Below are 26,879 nucleotides of genomic sequence, written 5' to 3'. Positions count from 1 at the left end.
GGGACCTAGTCTGTCCTTCAATCAAGGGGTTCAGGTTTACAGACTAGCTTGGGTGGAGGAATTGGGTAAGAGACCATGACTTGAGGCAGTGACTCCCATAAGATTTCTACTCCATAAATTTCCCATAATATAGATCAAGTTATATTTTATTACTATTTATTTTCCTGGGACTCTGTAATCTATGAGCCATGCCCCAGATCCCTAATGGTTTTAATGTTTTACATTATGAATGTCAGTCCATCCCTACAGCAGTTACAGTAATTGAGCTGTTCCTATCTCTGATGGTAAGTCCTGCCACCTGGCTTCTGTTGCTCTGGGATCCCACAATTCTCATTAAAATCATGTGAACTACGTCAAGGGTGGCAACTCCCACCATCATTCCCAATCTATGGGTGACAGCCAGCATCAAGTTTCAAAGATTCTGCTATTTCTCTCATAACACATTTCTCAATGCCCCAGGAATAGGAGTGTTTTCTGTAACTTTTAGGTAACATTGTCAGAAGGAGAGAAAGTAAGTTGTATGTAGTAATAAGTTTATCAACATTATCAAATTTGTGATTCTGTTGGATTCCTTACTTTAAATAATTGCAGGGAAGTTCTGGCATCTTGACCTCATTAAACCTAGCCCCTGTGGCATCCATGCCTTAGTCAGTCAGCCAAGCAAATTTTGGAGCCATTTCCAGCCAGTCAAGTTAGTATATGAAATCTGGTATCCAACAGATCTAGCCAACCTGACTTTCTATTCCATCTCCTTGGGCTAACATGCTAAGGATCCATTCTTTTGCATGCTTCTCAGTTTCCAAATGGTAAATATGAGCAAATTCTTACAATCCTTGTGATGTATAGGCTATCTTCTCCCAGGATAACTAGCGATTCTACCCTGGGTCTTAGTGGAATCTGAGGAATTGCTTCAAGTAATAAATGAATTTTAGGATTCAATTATGGAATTTATTTAATTATATGACTCCAGAATTTCCAGCTTCATCTAAGAACACCTAAATGTTTCAGCTGGCATCTAAAGGAATCATTCCTTCCTTACTAAATCCCCTAAGGTTAATGGAAAACACTTGTTAAAGTTGTCTGACCATTTTACTTCCTAATTCTCCAAACTGTACCAAAAGATTTTAGTCTTGATCATCAGCCATGCTTCCTCTGTGTCCATAACGAATAAAAACACTCATTTAAATCCGTCATGAAGTTTTCTGGGTTTCTCCCCTTGTATTTTGACCAACTCAAAAACTTGGTCCGTCCTTCCTTCCTTCCTTACTTCTTTTTTTCTTTTCTTTTTATTTCTTTCTTTCATTTCTTTGGAAAACCTCAGTGCAGTCTCAAATACTTTTCTAACCTCTGCAGTACTGGTAACCATTGTCACTGCCATAGTAGCCAAGTTCAGCAGACTTCATTTCTTAGACTCGGGATGGTTCAGGTGCTTGTGATGCCATTGCAGATCATGGATTACTAAAGTTCCTCTCTCTGCCTGCATGGGGTCATTCCTACACTCGTGCTCTAACCTGGAAACTCTATGCCACAGATCTTTCTTGAGAATTTGTTTCCTGGGACTAATCCTTATAGGCAAAGTGTTCCTGCCACATTCCAACCAAGTAAGTAAAAACCACTCTGAGTACTTAAAATAGCAAATTCAACTTAGAAATATGGTTACACAGTAATAGAAGAGGTAAGGAGATGGTGAAGCAAACCAAAGAAGATCAATGTCAAGGCCATTCCCATGTGTAGAGGCAAGAGGAGAAGCAAAATTCAGAGAGCCTAGGGCCAGGGCACCTGGCAGGAGCTAGAAGGCTGGTGGGAGCTGAGGCCAGACAGGAGCCATAGTCATTGCCAGAGATGCAGCTACTGCCAGAGATGCTGTCCAATTGCACACGGCAGGAGGCAGCAAAATATCATGGCTTCTCTTCACCTCCTGGTTCCATGCTTTCATCTCCTGCCAGTGCCACGGGTCAATCCTTCTGCAATACTGAGTAGAGCATTGGAAGATCTAGGAAGAGATCTGAGAGCCCACAAACATGCAAAAAACAATGTGGTTGCCCTTTCTAGACCTGAGTGGTTTGCTCAGGAGGAGAAAATCTTCTTCTTTCCACCTCAGAATACACTCATGGCTCTGTCACACAGAAAAAAAAAAAAGCACTGCCCAGTGAGGAGAGCATCAGGCTCCCTGTGTGCAATCTACCTACAATTAGAAGAGTGAAAACCAACCAATGATGCATTAGGATATTTACTAGGGGAAATAAATTTTTTTTGTATATTTTCTTATTGGAGTTCGATTTGCCAACATATAGTATAACACCCAGTGTTCATCTCGTCAAGTGCCCCCCTCAGTGCCCGTCATCCAGTCACCCCATCCCCCCACCCACCCCACCCTTCCACTACCCCTTGTTCGTTTCCCAGAGTTTGGAGTCTCTCATGTTGTCACCCTCTCTGATATTTCCCACTCATTTTCTCTCCTTTAAGGGGGAGAAATTGAGGATAAACAGACATTGACTTATAGAAATGAAGGAAATAAAATAGGATTTATTTGGAAAAATTATTGATAGAACATAATGTGATCGAGATTCAAACAAATGGTACTTCCAGACCAAGGAAGTTGAAAATATTTTTAGGGCACAGGGACTGTGTTCATTTAACTCATTTTATCCAACATGAGACATGGCATCATGAGGAGATGTTAAATGATTTCAGATTATGGTGATGAAGCATGAATGGCTGTAGGTAATTACATGAAATTTTGGACAGGAGATTTAGTCAACAAATGTTTATTGATATTGAAGTGTATTCAATTATTAGTTTCCAGTGGAAATCATAGAAGCCAACATGGTTTGTTAAAATTAAGCTGGACATGTCACAAGGATTTTGTTTTTTAAACCATTCAGAGCTAAGTAGAGGGTAAGACTAGATAACTTATTATGTCTTTAATGATATATGTCTGTAACTTCATCTACTGTGTTGGACATAATTAGTAATAAGAATGCTGTAAGTGAATTCTTTTTGATTTGTACATTTCTATTTTCCCCAACTGAATAATTCAAACCAGCAAGTGGAACACATGGGATGAGCAAAAACGTCTAAATTACACACAGGTTTGAATTTTGGCTCCTTGAGGGATAAACTGTGTTAGAAATACAAATTCCAGAATGTTCAATTTCTAGGGGAATTGTGTCTCTCGCTTAAAAAAAAAAAAAAAACTTCAGATTTATATAAATACCAATGATTTGTTACAAAAATATTTTTTGGAATTTTTCTTTGTTCCACTCTGTACAATATTGTCATGATTGAATTTTTCATAGTTCAGACTTACAAATTGACATCTGAAGAAGTTGTCAAATAATCTTTTCCAATTAGGTTGTTCTTTCCAAAGTATTTTAGCTCCAGGAAAATTTTAATTCTAATGCCTAAATAGGTTAATGTATTTTATTTAAAGAAAACACGTGTAGAATCTCAGAACTTTTAGAACTAGAAGAAGCTTTAAAGATTGTCTCATTTAATGTTGATTTTACAGATGAGAAAACACACCAAGGACATTTAGTGATTTTTACAGAAGCACATGAGTTGTTAATGATAGAACTAGGTCAGAAATTCATTTTTTTTCCTCCAGATAATCTAAGAAAGCATTCTTTGCTTCATTATGCAGTAAGACTTCATTTTTTTGAACATGCTATATAGTGGTCATGAATAGTTGCAAACATCATATAGTCTTTTTTTTTTTTTATCCTTAAGAAAAACAAGACTGTTTTTTCTAGGAGATAACTCATTCCTCACTGTTCTCAGCTTCAGGTTATTTGTCCATAAATTCTTCAGTTCAATCATCTTGCAAACTATTTTCTCCTTTGTTTGTCTATGTTGAATTCCTTCCAAAAAATTTCAGCTTTTTCTTCTGTCTCCCTCTCTCAGACTGAAGCCTTTTAAAATCTTGGTTATTCGGTATGGAACTCTTATCATCTTTGGATTTGTAGTTTAATGTACTGTAACAGACAGGAACCAGAAAATTAAAAGTGTGAAGCCACATATCAATGTTGTTGTAAGTAGGACTTCTTTTCTTTTTCTTTTTTTTTTTTTTTTTTTTACCATGGAAACAAATTTAAGAGGTGTGATTTGCTCTAAGCTTAGGAGGATAAAGCTTTTGGGTCCTTTATTTGCACAGGCACCCTCCAAAGCTCTGAGATGAATCCTAGCATTCATCTTCACATAAGTTTTTGCAAATTAAAAAAAATAAGCTAGTTTAACCACAATCATATAAAAAAAAAACCTTTTCCCCTCGGATGTTCCCTCCACCACCTTTTCCTTTGTGGGGTGGGAAAGATCTACCAGATACATGTAGTTTGAATTTGGATTAGGGTTTAGTGGGATATATTTAGACCATTCTCAAACACTTACAGATATAAGTAATCATATTCTAGTGAAAAAATGGTGTCGCGGAATATTGTAATCCCTCACTATGTTGTTTCAAGAGCGGCTGAGAACATATTACTCTATAAACAGAACCTACCTATTCTACCACCAAATAAGAAGCATGTTTGAAATATGCTAAGGTTAAAATGAAGATAAATGTGCTAGTTGCTGGAAGAGTAGTATGTTATGCTATCCATGTAGCTTAAGCACGTAGTTAATACAAATTCACATGATTTTTCTGAATTTTGTATTTATAGTATTCATCAACTTTTCAAAATTCTGTTGTCTCATACATATTCTAAATACATACTCACTTTCATAATTTAGTATGCTTTTCTATCTTCTTACAAAGCTCCCTTCTGGCCCCCTCTCTTCCTCAGTGCTGCCTGCCGAGGTGGCAGCCATCTGCTACTGGATGTCATGGCTGCCCTCAGACCTCTGGTAAAGCCCACGATTGTTAAAGAGGACCAAGAAGTTCATCCAGCCCCAGGGAGACCGATACGTCAAAATTAAGCGCAACTGGCAGAAACCCAGAGGCACTGACAATAGGGTGTGCAGAAGACTCAAGGGCCAGATCTTGATGCCCAACATTGGTTACAAGAGCAAGAAGAAAACAAAGCCCATGCTGCCCTGCGGCTTCCCAGGTCTCAATGTCAAGGAACTTGAAGTGTTGCTGATGTTCAACTAATATTACTATGCAGAGATTGCCCACGATGTCTCCTCAAGAACTGCAAAGCCATTATAGAAAGAGCAGCCCAGCTGGCCAGCAGTCACCAATCTAATGCCAGGCTGTGCAGCAAAGAAAATGAATAGACAGCTTGTGTGCATATCATATTTGTGTAAAACCATAAAACTACAAAATTTAAAGCTCCCCCCTCCACAACTTTTATAGGTTTCAGATCCTAGATCAGCCCTTGGGTAATGAACTTGCCAAATTTAATCCTTTCTGCCTTCAGGATAGCCTGGTCCTGACATGCTCCAGGAGCTAGAATTCAGTAGGCCTGGTGGAGGAAAGACCTATATGAACAACCAAAGAAGTCAAAACAGACAAAAAAACTTCTTCTGAGAAGTACAGGAAAAAGATCAACATCAAAACTATTGGGTTCTATTGACAGGTGTAAGGGCATCATCACGGGGCCAGGAAACACAGGTTAAGTTCATAAGCTTCACAGGTAGGCCCAGACATACAAGCAGAGAGCAAGAAGCAGTAGTTGCATCTAGGAATATTTCCTTGAAAAAGCTGGCTTTCTTAAGACTTTTTATGAATGCGCGCTGCCTAATAGGAAGGTAGTTTGGTTTAACTCAAATAGTACAGATGCTGTATCCAGTGTCAGCTGTCTAGGCTAAAGAATTTAATATCCATATAACTTCAAGATCATGGCCTCTGGGGATTGAAATCATTATTTTACTTGCATATAGTTGATCTTGTAGAAAAACTAGATGCAGAAGAAAAAAATATGTTACACACACACACACACACACACACACACACACACACACGGTTCTGGAGTTCCAGGAGCAGAGAGATTTCTACTGCTCCATTTTCATAGGATCTGGATGAAAAAGAAAATTGGAATTATTCCAGTTGGCTAAGGAATTATTAAAAGATGCTCACAGAAAATACCTTCAGATATGACAAGAGCAAGAGTTTCAGAGGGTAGTGTGGTGGTTGTGGTGGTCTAAGATTCTTTCTTTATGTTTTGTTAAATCTGGCTTGATTTGGTTGGATCCCCTGCTCTGTTACTTCTAGTCAAGTACCCTTGGGCAAGGGCTTGACTATTTTCCTAAGTCCCTAAATTCCTAAAAAATAAGATTAATAAAAAGATAAACAATAGTATTTACAATTTTATTTTATTTATTTATGATAGGCACACAGAGAGAGAGAGAGGGGCAGAGACACAAGCAGAGGGAGAAGCAGGCTCCATGCACCGGGAGCCCGACGTGGGATTCGATCCCCGGTCTCCAGGATCGCGCCCTGGGCCAAAGGCAGGCGCTAAACCGCTGCGCCACCCAGGGATCCCTGAAGTACTTTTAATATCTTCATTTGACTTAAACTGGCTTAAACTTAAACTTAAAGAGGCTGAGGAAATTGTCGAAGGACATCCAGCTTCTAAATAGCATGCTTTTTATATTGCTAACTGCCTCCCAAATAGTGCTGTCTACATATTGCTATTTGTGAGAATTCTTTAATATAAATTCATGCAATGCTCATGATATATAGAGTTTTAATAAATACCAATTCCTGTCTCTTTGTACAGTACTTTTAGTTTTCTCAAAATAGTTTACATTTATTTTATTTGATCTTTATGTTACTGATAGGGAAACTGACTAAATGATATCAACAAATTATGAGTGGAACTGGTCCTAGGTCCCAGGGTTTCTCGCTTCGCATTTGCCACCTTTTCATCTCCAAACTTGTCAAAATGCTGTAAGAAGAGGCTTTCATTTTTTGCCTCTTTTGGGTCCTCCCTTCCTTTTTTGGGCTGTAGGTAGAAAGGCATATGCTTATTTTGCTAAATGAATGAGTGCCTTGATGTTACAGAACCTGATAGCATGCATTTAAAATGATTACTTTGTGTTCTTTGGGAACATCATAGCAGAAAGGACACGCAAAACCAGACGTTCCCTCCCCTTGCAATGACAAGCCTTAATGGAATCTGGCCTGCGGAGTGTCTGGGCTGTGTGCGAGGCTGGTGTCAGAGCAAGTGCAAGCAAGTTGGCGATGCTCATCTTTTAAAACATCACGTAACTCAAACAGTCCTTCAAGGCACCACCCACCTTTTCCAGGGGGAATCTGCTGAAATGATTCTCTTGGAAGCAGCATGGAAATAGGGGGGAAGGGTGTGAAGTATGTGCTTTTATTTGTGGATGGGTGAGTGGGTGGGGACAGGGGTGGGGGTGGGGGTAAGGGAGATGGAAGCAAAGATGGAAAAAACATCCACCACTGCCACCAAAATATTCTGCTCAAGGATGGGGTTGTACACCCTACAGCTGTTAGCACTGTTTAGCATATTTTGCATATTTACATATACCAAGTATTTCCAAACAGCCTTGTATTTGTTTTAAAATCCCACACGAAAATGTCTGGTAAAGCTGTCACTGGAAAGCTTATTTTCTTGGTGATGTTTGGAAAACTGTTTTCAAGATTCTGTGTATATACATCATAAACCAAGCAGAAGAGTTAACTGTCATTACCAACATTATACTCTAGACTAGTCCATCTACTCATCCGACAACACTCAGAGCAAAATACCCATGTTCTAAGGCAAAGAAAACACCATTGGTTGAAGAGGATTTTTCACAATTACTTTTTTGGTTCTGTACAAAGTGAAACACAGAACATCACCCAGTGATTCTCAGTCTCAAAGCCACCAAAGTGTGATTTTCTTATTGCTATTGACTTTCATCTTTGATTTAGAAATGTTTTATTTTGGGGACTTTTTTTTTTTTTTTGGTAAGAAAGATGATTAATACTGGATGGATTTCTCGTATAGCCATTTTTTTTAAAGAAACATTAAACCACACATAGCCCATTTGAAAAAAATTAAGGAACTTCCAGCAGAAGGAATGGGGTAGTTAAAGGCTATATTTTCCTTCTAGCAAGATCCACAAGAAAAAGATAGAGTGTTGTGTTTAAAGGGGAACAGATTTTGTATTTTTTGGCATGATAATAAATCCTCTGTTGCTATATTTGGCTCCCTGCAAATAGTCTCTTTTACAAGTGCAAAGCAAAGATCAATGCTGGTGTTCTCCATTCAGCCATAGCCAGACTTGGGATGGAAAGTGAAAAAGTTGTGCTTGAGTGTTGTTTCTAAGACAATCTAGCTCATTTACTGATCAACAGCATTCCAAAGCATAGGTACCTACTTTACACCTTAAATGTATCAAAACATGTTTGCTTTCCGTAACGGTTGTTCCACTGCTTAACTGATAACAGATGTAATGATTCACTCTGGACAAAAATGTAAAAGCTTTACCATGTCAATGTGGTCATATATATTTTGTCAAATGTGTATAAGCAGGTCAAATGAGATGCTTGGAGACTGAGGACATCACAGGATGATCATACGTTCCCCAAAAAGGAAGCAAAACAATTAAATGGTAGTTGATTATCCCCAGAGAAAAGACACTTCAGCTAGGAAGAATCTGCACCAGATGTCCTGCTCTCCACCCCTGCGAGTGCTCGTCTGCCATAAATACCGCAGAGTCCTTTAGAGTCCAAGGCACTATAATAACCACATGATATGTTTGAAATAACAACAGAAAATCCCTTCGTATGCAATTATTTAAGTGAATGAAGATGAATCCTACACAAATGACCATTGCAAACATAGAATAAGCCTTGCTGGTTTCAGTGATATACTAAATACTCCCAGATGACAGGGCTGATGAAAAAATACGCCGAAATCTACTACTAATTGTGGTAGTAGAATAATGCCCCTTCCAAAAAAAAAAAAAAATTCCTAATCTCTAGAACCTGTAAATAGGTTACCTTATGTTTAAGGACTTTGCAGATGTAATTAAATTAAGAACCTTGAGATGAGGAGACAATCCAGGCAGACTCAACGTAACTACAAAGGTCTTTAAACATGTGAGAGAGGCAAAAGAGAGAGGGTCAGAGTGATGCCACGTGAGAAGGATCTGACCAGGGGCTAATTGCTTAGAAGATGGGGAGGAAGAGTGCCATGAGTCAAGGACTCCAGAAGCTTGGAACAGCAAGGAAAGAGATTCTCTCTTAGAGCATCCAGAAGGAATGCAGCTGACACTATGATTTTAGCCTGACAGCAGTGCTGAATGTCTGCCTACAGAGTGGTTAAGATCATAGATTTGTGTTGTTTGAAGCTATTACGTTGTAATTTTTTATAGTGGCCAAAAAACCCTCATAACACTAGTCTCATTTAAATATAGCATACAGGGGCACCTGGGTGGCTCAGCGGTTGAGCATCTACCTTTGGCTCAGGTCATGACCCCGGGATCCTGGGATCAAGTCCCGCATCAGGCTTCCTGCTTGGAGCATGCTTCTTCCTCTGTCTGTGTCTCTGCCTCTCTACCTGTGTCTCTCATGAATAAATAAATAATCTAAATAAATAAATAAATCAAACAATTAAGAATGCCAAATTATATCTCCTGTATGTTGGAGGGTCTACTGATTTAAACACTTATTTCTAGATTTTTGCACTTTTATATGGAAGATTCCTCTAAGAAGAAAGTAGAGTCCACTGTAGGGAAACTCTAGCTTCCTTCAAAAATATAAGGTCTTGGAAATTTCTTCTCCAGGTGCAGTTCTTTGGTGCCAATGAATTGTTAGGAAAGTTTTTTTTTTTTTTTTTTTTTTCCCATAACAATTACAGCAGGTTCTGTATCAAGTGTAAAAACAAAGCAACACAAAACTCATAAAGAGTCAACTGATAAACTTAGAAGCATTGTATTAAAAAATTCATTCTCGAGCTTCCTGCTGTTACGTAATGAACATAGCCCATTTCACTTGCTCTTCCATTATAAACACCTGTTTTATAACCCACTCCTCACTGTAACAACTAAATTCTTTGGCCTTAGAAATTAACCTCATAAAAACAGACAAGTAAAACACTAGATGTTTTAATTTCCAAAGGTATTTATAAATTGCTTAATTGGATAGGAAAACAGAGACTTAGTTAATTGTCAAGAAATGCAGACCAAAGCAAAATGCTACATTAAAATATAAGCATTAAATTCACATTATTTATTGAACAAATTGAAGATGACATTGTTTTTACTACAAAGTCCTCCACCATCTTTTATCATTGACACGTAGTTATGCGACCTGCATTTGAGGAGTGAACAGAAATATGAAAATGTCTTTTACCCTAACCCCAAGAAAAGTAGAAGAAAAATTAATATTTTATAATTAGCTTGTAAAGCCAAAAGTTTTATGAATTTTGTAAATTAAGACTGACAACATGGGTAAGATTAGTTAATTAGTCTTTCTTTCTGAAAATGTAAAATTAAGACAGCATAAAATTTGTTCATGAAACTAACAAGTCTGGAATTTCATTATATTTCAATGTTGTAAGATAATATTTCTATTAATAGTTTTCAGTTTACCTAATCAAATGACAAATGTAAAGTCTTTCACACCGTTAATATTTTTTATAAAATTACTTCACCTTACCTACATTTATATGATAAAAACAAATTAATTCATGTTTTCCCTTTCAATATATGCACTTTAAAATGATACAAAGAATTCACATGAAAACCTTTCCCTATATTGTATATCCAGAAAAATGTCTGGAAGAGTATTTTTAAATCCTATATAATATATAAGATTGTAAATATCCTAAGAAATTAAATCATGTGTGTAAATAATCATTATTAATTTTTGCCTTAGCCACAGCTTTAAAAAAATGCACATCTCTATTAGTATAAAGGGATATCGTTAGAAAAGTTCACATCTTGTGCATACATCAAAATAAAACCCTAAGAAATCTTATATTCTAAAAGTTATTCTTAAGTCAAGATTTAGTAGTCCAGAAATTGTTAAAAAGAAAGCTAATTGATATTAACCTGCCCTTTTCTAGAAGGTATCCTCACTTCCTTCTTCCTTATACAATGGAATTGGTAAATTACACTTAATTCAATTAATATTTCTTGGAACTTTAAAAGTAGATTCAGATAAATTTATTGGATCAAACTAATTTGCAATTTCAAGTGAACACTAGTTTGATCAATTATTTGAAACTAAAAATATTTTTCAAACAAACAAAAAAGCATAATGGACAATAAAGGAAATAAGAAAATCACGATATTTTAATAATAATGGCTATTTCTTTATTTTGGAAAAGTGGATAGGGTGAAACTCCCAGAGGCACTAAAAGAAAAAAGCCTGCTGAAAAATTCTAAAAGTTTGTTCTGTGATCAATGTCCACGACCATGTTGCCAACGTAATTAACGTTTTGAAACTCTTGAGAATGAGGCTTCCCTGCAGGGCCCACCCCATACCCCAATCTTTGATTATTCATTTTTGTATAATTTACACACTTGTCTTCCACATACATTTTTGAACTAAAAGTATAACCTTATTTTAATACTTTAATAAGATATTTAAAGAGCTCTTAGGCCATGTTTGTAGGGAATAAATTTGAATTTTTCAAAGAAGCCTTCAATTTTCTGAAAGATGTGTCTTTTATCCTGGAGGAAAGAAAACATAAAGCAAAACGAAACCGGGTCCTTAAGATCCTGTACATTAAAATCGGTAGGCTGATTTCAGTCTTGGTCTCATAGAGTTTCTGCTTTTCTGCTGTCCTTATGTCTGCTGTGAAGGTGATCGATCACAGGGATTCTAACTGACTCTTTTGCAAATGCAATGGTTCAAGTGAACTCTTTCCATCTTCAATAACTGACACAGTGTCAACATCTGCTTCCAATAAAATTGTTTCTTTTTCTCTCAAGCAGAGTAAATCTGCTGAGATCGTAAAGGGATTTTTTTCCCTCCCCTTTTCATGCAAACGATTTTTTTCCACCATATTTTGCAATTTTTCCTCCAAGGCAAGTAAAAAAAAAAAAAAGAATAATTTCAAAAGAGATGTTTTCAATTCCAGGTGCTAAGGAAGACCACAATACAACTGCAAAATATAAACTTTGGTGATTTAGTAAAGACGGTGCCTTAATTTGGGAGAAAATACTACATAGGATCCTGGATGAATGAAATTTTGAAATATGTAAGAAAACTCACAGTTGGACCTACATACCACTAAAAGGTTAATTTATTTTACTTAATAAAGGACACAGTAAAGTAACAGAAATAATTAAGAAATTTGCATTTTATCTTCAACAAATAGTAGTGGACAAAGATTTTCTTGCAACAATTTGTTATGAAAAAGCAGTCATATATCTATCTATTTGATTGCTGCAGAAAAGGATATGGTAAGTATAAAGAAGAGACATTTGGGAGCTCAATTTTATGACCTACTTACTTGACAGACATTTGTGGTACCTGTCATTTATTGAACATCTACTATGAAACAGATATGATTGATCATATACATATAGATAGGTAGATATGATTTCCACACTTTGCATCCTACTGGTTAGATACTATTATCTCACTTTACTCATAAGATAAATAAACCCCAAATGACACATATCTAATTGTGGCCAGGCCAAAATTCAGACCTGATGCACAAGCCAATGCTCTTTTCCATGAATTCATTCTGCTTCTCTATTCATCCCGCAGCCAACACTCCAATATATAAACTTTCCTTTTCCACCACTTAATGCCACTGTCCTATTGACTTAATGTGGCAAATATTATGTAACAAAGGGACACTCACTAAGAACAGAATTTAGTTTCTTGAAATAGAGTTTCTGACTGCAACTTTAAATGACAAGTATAACATTAAACCAGATAGCAAATGCAAAAACTAGATAGATCCTGCCCTATTCTGCAGGTCTTAGAATAGGAATAGGAAATATGAGTTTGCAAAATGAATAATGAGCTCCTAAAGGGCATGTTTTATGCCAGTGCCTAGAATGTTTTTTATTTGTTATAAAGTTAAAAGAACTAATTCCTTAATTATTTGCAACCCACTGGTTCTCATTTGCAAAATGTAGAGTAATCCTGGACATTTTGGCTTAAAATAATAATGTAAATAATTTTAAGAGGACAAAGAAAGAAAAAAAAATTGGAGATGAAAGTTAGGAGGGGAGAGTTAACCTTCTTAAAAAAAAAAAACACTGGTTTTTAAAAACACTTAGAGGCTCTTTTCAAATAAACAATGATGGACAAAATAGCCTGTTGATATCTAAATTATCACTTTAATGCTGTTCCCTAACTCATGTTAGTTTAGTGGTCCAAGCCTAGATTAGAGGTCAAATAAATGAGATGATTTCATAAGGTCTAGCTCACAGACCTTTAAAAACCTTGAATGAAGTCTGATTTTTAAAATAGTCAAAGGTGGAGTGCTTCCAAATGACTTGGGGAGGAAACTAGTAGCCCTTGGTAAAGAAGTATAGAAGCTTCCAAGTTCAACAGCATCATTCTGATGTGAGAAAAGCAGACCCAGAGAGTGACAGCATTTTAAACTTAAAATAAATTCAGAATATCAAGCTAAATTGCAACTCATCCTCTTTCATAACTTCTGGTGGTAAAGGTAATATGATCGTAATAAGGGGATGCCAGGCAAAACAAATGAACCAACAAACAAAAACCAATAAAGAAAAAAAAAAAACTAAACAAGGGAATGCCAGGCAATTATAGAGACATTAAAGAGTCTTTTTACTTGGACTTTGATCCATTCCTTGTCTGTGCAAGGATCTAATCGTTGCAATAGGTCAACAATGTCTTTTCTCAACAGGAGATCCCACTTACAAATCTGTCCTGGATACAGCACAATTCAGGCCCCCAACTTTTCTTGGGCCCCAGAACCCAGGAATGTGTCACACTAGAGTTACCAGGGGTATCACAGAACACAGTCCAAATTCAGGGTGAAGTTATTAGCCAGTTGTCTGTCTCTCTCCTTGAATTCAATTCAATGGAGACTAAGGAAAGGAGCAGAGAATTAATAATTTTCTTCTCCTTTAATTGGGAAAATCCAGTTGAATGAACTGAATGAATTGGGCCACAACGCTGTTCTAAGAGAAACGGCAAAGGAAGTTAACAGGTTCCAAGGGAAGAGGAGGAAAATAAATAATCCCCAGTGAGTCATCCCATGGGAACTGCCGAATACTTGTCTTTGAAAACTTAGGAGTACACAAGAGGAAACCAGTTTTAGAGATTCATTTAACTTCATGCTCCACGGATTGGGCAAAGGACATACAACCGTAACAAGTCAAATTATAGATCAAAATACAGATAATTTAACCAAGCCACTCCCTAGAAATCTAAATTCATATCATTAGTAAGTTGAAAATTCCTTAAGTTTTGACCTCACATTAGGTAAAAATATGCATATTGTGTTAAGAAGAGTCTGATTAAGAAGAAGCAACTTAGTGATAAGAACACAAGACAGTATAAAAAAAAAAAAGAACACAAGACAGTATATAGACATAACTCACCAGAGGCACGGGAGGCGGGGGGGAAACTAATGTAAAAAAACAGAGATAAGGGAACTTTATATTATCTGTAAGAACCCTGCTTAGCTGAGCAGAGGTACTGTTCTTATACCTAAAATGTTTATGCACAAGATATACAAATTTAAAATGGAAAGCGGTATGTCATTAAACACTGTATTTCATATGGGCAAAGACAAGGATGGGGCACATTTAAGAAACTTTTACCGAACTAAAACTTCTATGTAACACTAACTTTTTAATGTGGCCCATCACTGGAAGCAGCTGTAAGAAAATGGACTTTGCATCAAAATCCTTAAAATATTAGTAACTGCTACTTTTATAACCCTAATCTTTTCCTAACAGGGTCTTAATGATAATTCCAATTTCATCTTATTTAGATCCTGAGGGTCATGCCAAGTTGAATCCTGAGTTTTCAAGAATAAATTTCTAAGAATAAATAGTCAATTTATTATCTCAATTTAAGTACTCGTGGCATAAATTCCAATTTAAATTTCATTTTGCTCTAAACATTTTTCTTAAAAGAGTTTAATCTACTAAAACCAGATTTAAACAAAGAAGACGGGAAAAAACTTACATTTAAAATATTACATACAATATACTATTTTTCAATTTACAATGATGAGTAACATTATCAAAACTAGCCATTGAATTAAAGGCTTTGTGACGTGTCTAGTACCTTCCCAAATATTACCCTTCAAACCATCTCCAGGGGAAAAAAATCCACTTAAAATATGACCTTCAAAATTGCCATGACTGAATAATTAGAAACAAGGAAACTAAGCCATCGGCAATCAAAGGTAGCACGGATGGGTAAATGCGTTTATTTTCCAGTAGTTGGATACAAACTGGTTCCATTTATAAAGTTGGATGGGCTAGAAAGACAATTATATTCTCTAGGCAAACTCTCCATCTGACTTCCATGTTTCTGCAAACTTTCATCTTAGCCAAACTCCAAGTACTCTTTCGGACAAACTGAAGTAATGTAATACCCTTTTTTTTTAGTGAGGTCATTAAAACACTTCCCTTTCAAGCTATACATATAACTAAAAGCTAAGTGAGCTAGCATGGAATTAAATCTTCACTGAGATTTAATGTAGAACAATACTATATTGGCTTGGCTACGGTGCTACTTTTGTAAAAAAGGAGAAACTCTCAAACACTTGAGGTAAGCTAGAAAGCACAGAGCATATCACAGACATCTTAAAGACAAGCATTTTCAACATTTTTGCCAGTGCTTCTCTGAGAGCAAGTTCTTTAAACAGAACTTAACAATTTTTACAATATTAAAAAAAATACATCCCTCAAAAATAGCCCATCAATGCTAAAGCAAATTTTTTGTATTTCTACAAAAATAGATACACATAGAGCTACAAAATTGTATTCCTGAAGGAATGGGCATTTTCATTTGTGGTTCATCTTTTCCTGACAAGGCTGGTTGGTTCAAAAAGGAAAACAAACAAACAAACCCCAAAACATCAAAATGAAACAAAAATTAAACCATGTATTCATAAAAGCAAGACAAAAAAAGAGAGTTGCACAGTTGGCAAAGGCTCAGATGAGGGGAAAATACAAACAAAAATGCTTTTCTTCAATGTCTAGGACCCACTCTGCTTTCTCAAAGAAAGGCTCCAAACCAAAGTCAGCTGGCTGATGCTTCCTCTTCTCCTTCCATGTCTATTGTGTCCCACTGCAGAATGGAAAATCCTGGCACCATCTTTTCCAGTGGGCCCATGGATTCACACTCCAACCTGACTTGCTAATACTGTATTTCAGTACCAGGGTGATTCCTTGTTCTTGTCTTGATGCTGTAGACCTAGAAAAGGTAACAATGAGAGAAACAGAAGGCCTTAATACAGGAAGCACTCGAAAATGGGCATCATCTACAATCCACTGGATATAGAAACCAAAGAGACAATCTAGGCAACTGTGGAGTATGGTCAAAGGATGACCTGATCTCTAAAGAAATTCTGTTTGAGCTCACAATTTTATTTTATTTTATTTTATTTTATTTTATTTTTTTATTTTATTTTATTTTTTTTTATTTTTATTTTTATTTTTTTTGAGCTCACAATTTTAAAAAAGCCAACAACACAGCAGTTGGCAAAAACTCTAGACTAGCATAGTGCTATTTGTACATTAGACATTCTTCTTCTTCTTCTTTTTTTTTTTTTGACACAGTAGAAATTTCTTACTATGGTTTTTATTTTCTTGGAGTATGAGTGATAACAAATAAAATAAAATAATATGAACAAAACCTTTTTATTTCTAATTTGAAAAGGAGCTGATATTTGGAGAAACCAAGTTAACCAATCTTTGGGGCATTTCAGTTAATACTTTTCAGCAATAAAAATGATAGTTTTGAACTAAAATTGTGAGTAAATTCTGGTGCCACTTTAAAATATAATCCATACCACAGTGGTATTGCTATCAAATCTGATGAGGAATTAGACATGGTTCAAAACTGGATCTAATAGTGTAAGTAAAATAGACAACTGGTTCATAAATAATAGCATAAATCTATATTATTTTTATAAATTTACTTGTTTTTTTAATCTTCCTCCAGAAAATATTTAAGATGGCTTACAAAAATTTATACTTCATAAGAAAATAAAATTTGCAGACAAGTTTTTAAAAGTAGTGACAAAAGGAAAACAAGTGAACATGTAAGAATTCCAACTCAAAGCTAAAGTGATTAAGAAGTTTATCAAACAGGAAAAAGAAAATGTGACTCTGATTTGGTTCCAATTGTCAGTTGACTAATTTCTGATGTGGACAATTAGCATAGCAACTTCAGCTTATACCACTTGAAATCACTTACCTCAGTTTCCTTTATTTTTGCCATAATAGTTTGGAAGAGGAAAGACCAAGTAATGATTGCCTGTAAGTTGTTTACAACCAAATACCAAAACATGAAGGAAGATTACTGAATAAATGGGCAGAAATGCAGCACGCCTGGGTGCTCAGATCACAGGATATTTTCTTGATCTAAAACTGTTGTAAGTCTGGGCTGGATGTCACAAATGGAATGGTTAAATTATAATTGTTACTAAAACAGTTGCAGTGATTTCATTTCTCGTCCCTCCAACTTATCAAATAATTTTACAAAACAATGGGTGTCATTACAAAACAGACAAAATTATTTAGTCATTGATGGAAGACATAAAGACCATCTATGAAAAGACTACATAAAGGAAGAGAGAATAAACAGAAAAAGACAATGAAGTATTTATATCCTATAGCACTTGCATACTGGGGGGAAAGCAACACTTTCTAAAAAAAAAAAAGATTAGTTCCATCTCAATTTTTTTTTCTCGTGCAGCTAGTATTTTTTTTCCATGCAGCTAGTATTATGTTTAGATACAAAGTCAACAGTTTTCCTTTCAAAAAGAGAGGAGACAGAGGAGAAACAGAAGAGGGGAAGGAAGAAATAAAAGGATTTGGGGCATACTAGTTCCCTCTAAATTTGCTCTACGTGTTTTCAAATGATTTTATGGTTTGAATAATTTGCAACCTGACACAGTCTCTGTTTGGTGACTTTTATAATCTAAACCACCTTAACTGACAATCTGCTGACTGCATAAATATTGTTTTCATTATTGAAATGTCTCATCTTCTGTATGACTCAGTATTTCCACACTTGAAGACTCCATCAATCTATAGAATGTCAGCACGGCAAGTCATGAATAGTGTTGGACTCATCAAGTGGTTTGAGTGTCTTTCTTTTCCCCCTTAAATAAAGGCAATCCCTAGTTTGCTTTGCAAAGACATATGACTTTCAAAATCATGTTAGGCTTTTTCTGCAGAGGAGCATTGCATTACTTACCATACCTCTACAATCTCCAGCCAGAATAACGGAGGGCATTCTCTCATTATAACTTCATCTTTTCATTGTTTTTATTCCAAGTCTTTGCATTACTTGAATGCAATCCTTAAAAAAAAAAATCAATTCATCTATAGCCTAAAAAAGTAAATATTTAAGTGGTCCTTATACAAGGTTTAGCTTCTTGGTGATGGTACATTAACTCAAGCCTTTGATTTAATTACCAGGTATTTCAAAAATACCCATAAAATTCCACAACAGGCACTAAAAAACACAAGAAAGTGAACAACCACAAACAAAAGACCCTAGTACTAAATAAGTTGCAACAGAGAAGTGGTGCTAGGGTTTTTCTTGTTAGACAACTGATGAAGACAGACCAGGATATTTAAGAGTCAGCTGGTACATTTAGTTTTCTCAGTAAGGGTTGAAGAGGACAAAATCATTGACTTTTATCCTTATGAGGTCTACATACAACATTTCTTGCCAGAACACAAAATCCCTCTGCTATATTGCTCCCATTCAGGCTTGTTTTGCCTCTCACTTTTCTAACAAAAACCTATAGAAAATTGGTTCATAGCATATCCCGAAATCTCCCCACTGGCTGTCTGAAATCACCCATGTTTATCTTCTTGGTATCAGTAACTCAGTTTTAATTTTATTGTTTAGTCTGTGAAATTTTTAGTAGAAGACAAAATAAACATCATAAAAATGTCAGTGAACGTTTTCTTACAGCTGAATATGACAGACACTGTGTGAAGTGCTTTTCACGAAATATTTTATTTAATGTTCCCAACCATGCTACAATAATATTTATTTTACAAATGAGAAAATTGAGACTAAGAGAAATTATGGAACTATTAAGTGGTAGAACTAGGATTGAAAACAAAGTAGTCTGGTGTCAGAGTCAAAGGTCTTAACTATAGCGCATATGGCTCCCCCCCAATCTGGACTATATTTGCCAGACACTATCTCACTATCCTACACTACCACAACTCCGCAAGTCAAAATCCTTTCATTAAATCAACTTGATGAAAAACACATTTTTATATTCCTTTTTGCATTGTTTAGAAATAACCTGATTTAACAGAAACAATATCAGACTTAACAATAGAACTCTCTTACTAATCTTTTTAAACTATACATCTGCAATGTTTTTTCTAAGATGCAGTAATTGATTGCACAGTAGTTTATTAGACTTAGATGAAGATTCTTTCAGTTGTGTAAGTGGATTTTCCTGTGTTTGACATATAACCCCCCGGCCACAAAAAGAAACCTTCCCCAGTCTGAATGCTGATGGCAAAGGGTGGCATTTGGGTCATGAAGTTTTCAGAAATGGGACCAGAAAACAAAGACATCAGATCATTGGCTTTTCAGAGTTTGAGAATCTGGGATTCAGTTTGGAAAAAAGCTTGAAGGGAAATGCAAGCCCACAGACCCAGTTTCTCAATTCGATTCCAACACCACTAACACCTGACCACCAAAAGAACAAGAAAAAAAAAATCTAGACTTAAGAGAGCAAAGGAAGAAATATGAACACAGAAAAGAAGTATATGATAATTAGAAGCAGGAGAGAAGTCTTAGTCAAGGAAAGAAGATTATAACAGAATTTCCCTTTAAAATTAGAAGTATTTGATTATATAACAAAGCATCATAACTTTAAGATTTTTTTTAAAGATTTTATTTATTCATGAGATACAGAGAGACAGACAGACAGAGACAGAGAGGCAGAGACACAGGCAGGGGGAGAAGCAGGCTCCATGCAGGGAGCCTGATGTGGGACTGAATCCCAGGTCTCCAGGATAACGCCCTGAGCCAAAGGCGGCCCTAAACCGCTTAGCCACCCAGGGATCCCAGATTTTTTTTTTTTTTTTTTTGAGGGTAGGCAAGGAGGGGCAGAGGGAGAAAAAAACTCAAGCAGATTCTGCACTCAGCACTGAGCTCCACGTGGGGCTCCAACCCATGACCTTGAGATCACAATCTGAGCTAAAACCAAGAGTCAGACACTCAACTGACTGTACCACCCAGGTGCCCCAGAGGTTCACCTCTTACAAAAGGCTCCAGGAATAAGGAAGTAGAGATGGCAACAGCGCTTGTCTAAGGAGGAAAGGCCTGGATATTTCCAGCTCTGTAGTTTCCCTCCACTCCTAGGTGTCTTATAAAAAGATCCTAAAGTTTCCATAGGATCCCCCAAAAAAGGCACATGAGTGAGCGCAGAGAAAATGCTGGCAGGCTTACTAGTTTGTCTGATAGCTATGATGTGGGTGCCCCACAGCAGAAGAAATGGCACCAGCCACCCCAACTGAGAATCTTGGAGGGATCACAACCACTAGAAGCTGAACTCAAATAGATCATCACTTGAGGGAGTACTGTACAGAGAATGAACTGAAAAACAGAGTTGGTGGAGGGGATAGGTTTGGAAACAAAGGCCAAGATAGGAAGGAAATGACAAAATCAAGAAGCGATCAGCAACCTCTTGACAGTTTTTGTGATACAATTGATCTGAGAAGAATTTTCAACTTTAGAGTGGACATTTTACTAAATAAACTGAGAGCAGTGGAGATGCCATTAAGTTGGAGTAAGAATACTCAGAATTAATGAGGTTAACTTTTCTGCTATTGGGTAGAAATAAATAATTTAGGTTACTGAAAAGCTACACTCCAGCACGCCTAAGTTTTAGGGAGTGTTTGCTTGTTGCAGAGTCATATCCATTAGAAAAGTATGTCCTACTTCTAAGCAAGCATAATCACCTGACCACACCATTGACTATAGCTCTTAAGTAAGTTGAACATGGTTCCAATTAATTTTATTGCTATAGATAAAAGAGGTAATGTGGTAACCATACACTGGGGAACACACTGCTGATAAAAAAGGAGAAAACATGAGAACACAAAACCTGGAAGTATGAGGAGAACATTTTACAACCTGAAATTCAAGGAATACTTCAATACATAAAAATAAATTTTTCATATCAAAGCTATTAAGAGTCTAGAAACTCTTTACAGTCAAAATGCTTGCCATTAGACCAGTAGAAGCTGATAGCTTATTCCTTCCTTAAAAAAAAAAAAAAAAAGAAAGAATCCCCTGCTCCATCCCTGCTTTAATAAAGATAAGTCATATTTACTACAAATATAAGTATATACGACACTATGTTGGATACTTTATCAAAATATCCAGCCTTTACTAATAATTTGATACCTCACACTGACACAGTGACAAATGATCACAAAGTGATATAAGAGACAGTCATATTCTCTTCTCTTACTTTATAAAATTATCATTGGTAATGATCATACAACTGCATTTGTTTGTGCCCCAGGGCAATCAGTTTAAATGCTAGTTAAGAATTTCCAAATAAGATCTAGGTGGGGGTAGCACCTTAACACTAAATGGGGGAAAGACAAAAGTGGGGGGAGGGGAATAAGAATGAGAACTATCCATTCAGGAACTACCACTTCATTTCAAGTAAATATTTAGACCATGTTTAACCACCATGGACACCTTCCCTCATTCTTTTTAAATATATCTTTCTTTTTCAAATTTCAAAACATCATAGATTTCTTGTTTAATAACAAGTCATAGGGTATTTAGAAAATGTAAGTTCTACATGACATCCCTTGTCAAAACAGAACTCACTGGATATACTTTAGATGTATGTACATACACCACTGTTTATACTATGCTAGAACATGTTTATTTCATTAGCAATATTAGCTTGGAAAACCGTTTATTCCATGTCAGTCCATGTAGATGAACCCTTCTGGAGGGATGTATAATATTCATTCTACCCTGCAGTGTGAATTACCCAATTCTCTATAGATGTACATCATTTGGAGACACAGACATGTGTACAAATATACTTGTTATTTATGTGAACATGTTGGTAGATAAGACAAATTCCTGGAAATATGTTTGTATAACTGCTGAACCTCAGCATATATGTACACTTACATGTGCATACTTCATTGTGGGTGCCAAGTGTTTCAGCAAGTGTGTACCAATATTCGTATGATTTTTTACTACTTATTATTATAGATTAAAAATATCTATTTCAGTTTGTATTTCTTCTCATATTAGTGAAGGTAAACATTCTGTGATTATGTCATTTCTTCCTCTGTGTTTTATCTTTGGCCAATTTCCTATGCATTTTAGAAAGCAACTTCCTCATTTATTTCTAACTGCTTTTTGTATGGTAGCTACTCAAGTATTCTTTTGCTCGTATTTTATAAAATATTTTAGCCAGTTCAATAACACTAAGCATCTTCATGGTTAGGACTTCAATGCTGGACAATAATTCTTTTTAAAGTCATCACAAACAAAATGTACTCTTGAACCAGACCAAAGATTAAGTTTATTATGACACGTGATTTACAATTACCTCCTTATCATCTTGCACACTAAAACAACTCTTGCACACTAAAACAATGGTAAAAGGTATTTAACTATGGCAGTGAAATAATTTATTAACAAAGGGATGTCTTTCTGTGTATAAAGATATTTTCTTGAGGCACTTTTAGAATTGACTTAAAATTTCCATGTAGTAGTACTGTCAGAAACAATGAGGTGAAAACTGTCTAAACTTGCCAAAGTATCTTTAAGTTCAAATTCAAAAGACAAATAGAAATGTAAAACCCGCTGAACCCAGTAGACAACAATTTACTAGGTTTTTGTAAAGAGCACAGCACCTGCACACCTGAGGCAACCAGTGTAGGTGGCCAGTGGGTTGGTGCCCAGGTGTTCCCCGCTGCTCCTGCTTACCCCACCCCAGATGGCCGCCCTGCCAGTCTGCTGCCCTGCCTGCCAGCTCACCACCTCCCTTCCTCCAAACCACAAACTCTTCCATGGGCACCACTGCCAGCCCTTGCCTTTAGCAACATCCACGTCCTCAGACTTGAGGAGGTTTAAATGGCCAGCTAGACGGAGACTGGCAAGTACTTAAACCATCAGGACATGGAGTTACAAATCTGAACCAGTCATTTTATAATTGACCTTGTGGGGGCATCCAGGTGGCTCAGGGTGCAGTCCCAGGGTCCAGGGATCAGTCCCGCCTTGGGATCCCCACAGGCCTGCTTCTCCCTCTGCCTGTGTCTCTGCCTCTCTGTGTGTCTCTCATGAATAAATACATAAAATCTTTTTTAAAAGGATTTTTAAAAAATAAAATTAAAAATAAATAAAAGTGACCATGCAGACAAATACAAAACAGAAATTAACAGAGTTGGGTTGTTTTTGGTCATAGTAGCAATTTACTATGCTCAAAATTTGAATATCAATTCGATAATCTCTTAGGTGAGAGAAACTGGGAGGTACAATATGGAAATAGACACTGCTCACCAATTCCAAAAGCAGATACTAAAAAAACAAAAACAAAAACAAAACATTGAAGACAGAAACAAAGAATAAAGGAAAGGGGGAATGGGGATGAGGGAAATGGAATACCCTCTGTAATTTCTTCTATAGACTTTCTCCCAGAACTAGAGAGGATCAGGACCAAAAAATGCTTGGATCGCTAATTGTAACTGAAACCACAAGTTATAATAATACTCTCAAGAGATTCTAACTATCCAGACATCTGTTGGATAAAAATGCAGCCAAACATGCATCTTTAAAGAAGTTCGTAGATTATGCAGTGACAGGTTTATGATCCAGAAAATAGATAATTCAACCAGAGGAAGAGCTAATCTGGATTCACTGCTTACCCATAAAAACATAATTAGGGATACAACACCAATACAGGAAACACCGTACCTAGAGGTAGGAGTTATTTAAAGACTCCAAAATTTTAAAAATTACTTCAGAACCACAGAAATACAAATGTATTTTTATACCCATTTGATTTAAGTAATCAATCTCTCCATTAAAGCTAATTATATTGGAAAATATTCTGTAAGAATGAGATATATTGCATATCAATTATTTCTACATAGACATCAGTAATTTTTCATCTTTCTTATTTGTGGTATAAACACAAGTTTGTTCTGACATTTTCCAGAAGAGACTGTTGATTCCAAGCAAACATAAATAGGGCATCAAAGATTCTGAAGATGCCAAGCACCACATGATACTGCCCAAGCAAAGTAGCCATGAAAATGGGCATTATAACACATGCTTACAGCTGACAAAAATTATGAAAGTAAATACATAGTATATCAGGCTGTATCCAAAAAAAGAATGGCATATTTTGCCTCTAGCAGTCTCTCATAAGACTTTTGTTATCTTTTTGCCAAGGAATTCACAACATGTTGGCCACAGACAACTGTTTGTGAAACCTTATACTGTTGATAAATAAGAACAGAGTTAGATAGCCTGGAAAGGAATAAAAAAGAATCTGTAAATTCCACAGGCCGTATAGAATTTTTGTATATAATTTTTGCATCTTATTTGAAAACTGATGTGAAACTGTCTGGGACAAGTTCTGAAACAGATTTCTTCATTCAAGCTGTTTCTTTTAGATGTACCCCTAGAGATGTGATATAAGAATTAGTAAATCATTACTGAAAAGATAATTTGTGAATATAAAATATACTGACCCTGAAACAGAACTTTTAATGCTTTGAGTGGTTCTCCATTCAGAGTCACACTAGAATATCCTGGGAGTTTTTTTCAACCTCTACACCTCTCCTCTCAGATGAGAACAGAAGTTTCTCTTGAGAAGAAGACATGGTGTAGTTTGAAAAAATACCCAACTCCCAACCATAACTAGTTGATGAGGACTCCTTTAAGAAAACAGTCAAAAGATGATGGTGTTGCCTAGTTTTGTTTGCAGTTTTGGGGAAAATACTTTAGAAAGCAAGAGATGCTACCCGATTTATATAGCAATAAATAGCTTATTTACAAAATTAATACTGCAATGGAAAAATGAATCAGTTTTTAGTTGACAACTTTTAAAGACTAGCATGTATTAATGGGGTTTGGGTGAATTTAGTTATATACCATCTAACTGCCTCATTCTGTGCATAAAATTTGTTTGATCTATATAAGTGATGAGGGCAAATGTCTCACTGAATGGTGAGACAAATAATACTTAAACCCAAGGGGATAGGATCAATTTTTTAGTACCCTCTCATTCCACAAGGCAGTGTTATAGACAGGGAAAAAAAAAAAAACTTGTTTAAATATATCTTGAAGAGGCACATCCTAAAATTCTTTCAAATCCGTTTCCTCTTGGTTCTTTACTACACCTCTCCCACTGTCTGGGCAACCAATACAAAAGCACATGGTTTTTATTGTATGGCCAATACCAGCAAACAGCAGTATTAGGAAATTTAGCTCTAGCAAATATCACAGTTATTCTTTTTTTTTAATTTAAGATTTTATTTATTTTAGAGAAAGAGAGAGAGAAAGAGAGACAATGGGGGGAGGGGTAGAAAGGGACAGAAACTGAACCAGACCCCACAGAAACTGAACCAGACCCCACGCTGAGCATAGAGCCCTATGCAGGGCTGGATCACATGACCCTGAGATTAGACCTGAGCCAAAACCAAGAGTTGGATGCTCATCAGAGTGTGCCACCCAGAAGCCCCAAATCACAGCTATTCCTGAAGAACAGAAGCCAATCAAGGTAGAGTCAGGGAGTGCCAGAAGCATTCAAGGCTTGCATCTTAATTATTCATGATGTCTCACATCTCCAGTTTGAAATGCAATGTATTCAGTAAGAGTACTGAGAACTTTAGTTCTCCCTCATGTGCACCATCTAGAAAACACAACCATGTGCAGTAGTTCATTGGAATCTCTCAGCTGTGGCAGAGTAAGGAGTATCATCTCCATTCTGCATCAGAGGAAGAGGAGGAATGTCAGGTTATGAAACTTGCCCAACAACAGACAGCTAGCTAAGTGGTGACGTGGGTCTTAGAATTTAGTTTTTGGTCCTCTGCTTTTCCCATACACATCTCTAGACACACATTTCTACATGTCTGCAAAGATTAAAGTTCTCTATAATGACCAACATTTTTATGAGCTCCTAAGTGGGGGGAGGGGTTACTAAACTACTCTCTCATCTCTCCTTGTCTCTTTCTCTTGCACACACACCATTATTTGTATTATTATGCAAATGATCCTGAAACATTTGGAATCCTCTCAGAAGGCTCCTGCATTTGCTGTATAAAGTAGGAGGAGGACCTAGGAGACAAAATCCCCACGCTTTGGGCATTGTAACATGATGGCACCATTCAGTGGAAGAAGGCCCAGAAGGCAGCATGGGCAAGATCTACAAGACTGTGGGAGTGCAGGGGAAATTCATTAAGGCTCCACAGAATCCAGCCATGGATACTTGAAACTGACAGCAGTGCTCTGGAATGCATTTCTCCCTCTGAATCACCATCCAGTTACTTTTCATGCAGATCTCACTTCTGGCTGTGATCTCCTGATATTCTGCATGCATCTCAAAGATGGTTTCCATTACCCTTCTGGTCACAAAATTGTCATTCTGGACATATGCCCTATACAACTAACACCATTCAGGAGTGTGTAAATATTTTAACATACTTCTGATGTTTTGTTTTGTTTTTTTTACTTTCAGTGGAAAACAGGATTATGATATATGCCAAAGGAAAAGAAAAAGGTTTGCAGAAAGCGTTAATTAGTTGTTAATTATTAGAGTCTTTATTGTTAC

General features: G+C 36.3%; 1 protein-coding gene across 7 annotated transcripts in view; it reads right to left on the bottom strand.

Moving 5' to 3' along the window:
* The window catches only part of VGLL3 (vestigial like family member 3), a 119,185-nt gene that overhangs the window by 61,722 nt on the left and 30,584 nt on the right, over nt 1-26,879 (bottom strand). For 4 of the 7 annotated variants that reach the window (XM_025449651.3, XM_025449652.3, XM_025449649.3 and 1 more), the window contains exon 4: nt 10,103-16,267. In XM_025449651.3, coding sequence (XP_025305436.1) covers nt 16,224-16,267 — 44 coding nt within the window. In that variant the 3' untranslated portion in view covers nt 10,103-16,223. Of the gene's footprint in view, nt 1-2,752; nt 3,975-10,102; nt 16,268-26,879 lie in introns of those variants that run through there. The other 3 variants (XR_003137829.3, XR_003137830.3, XR_007407538.1) reach the window with 3 other exon arrangements.

Source organism: Canis lupus, chromosome 31, assembly GCF_003254725.2.
Source record: "Canis lupus dingo isolate Sandy chromosome 31, ASM325472v2, whole genome shotgun sequence".
In the NCBI taxonomy this organism is placed as follows: Eukaryota; Metazoa; Chordata; class Mammalia; order Carnivora; family Canidae; genus Canis; species Canis lupus.
The sequence above is the reverse complement of the archived record's forward strand: the minus strand, read 5'-3'. Positions and strand labels throughout refer to the sequence as shown.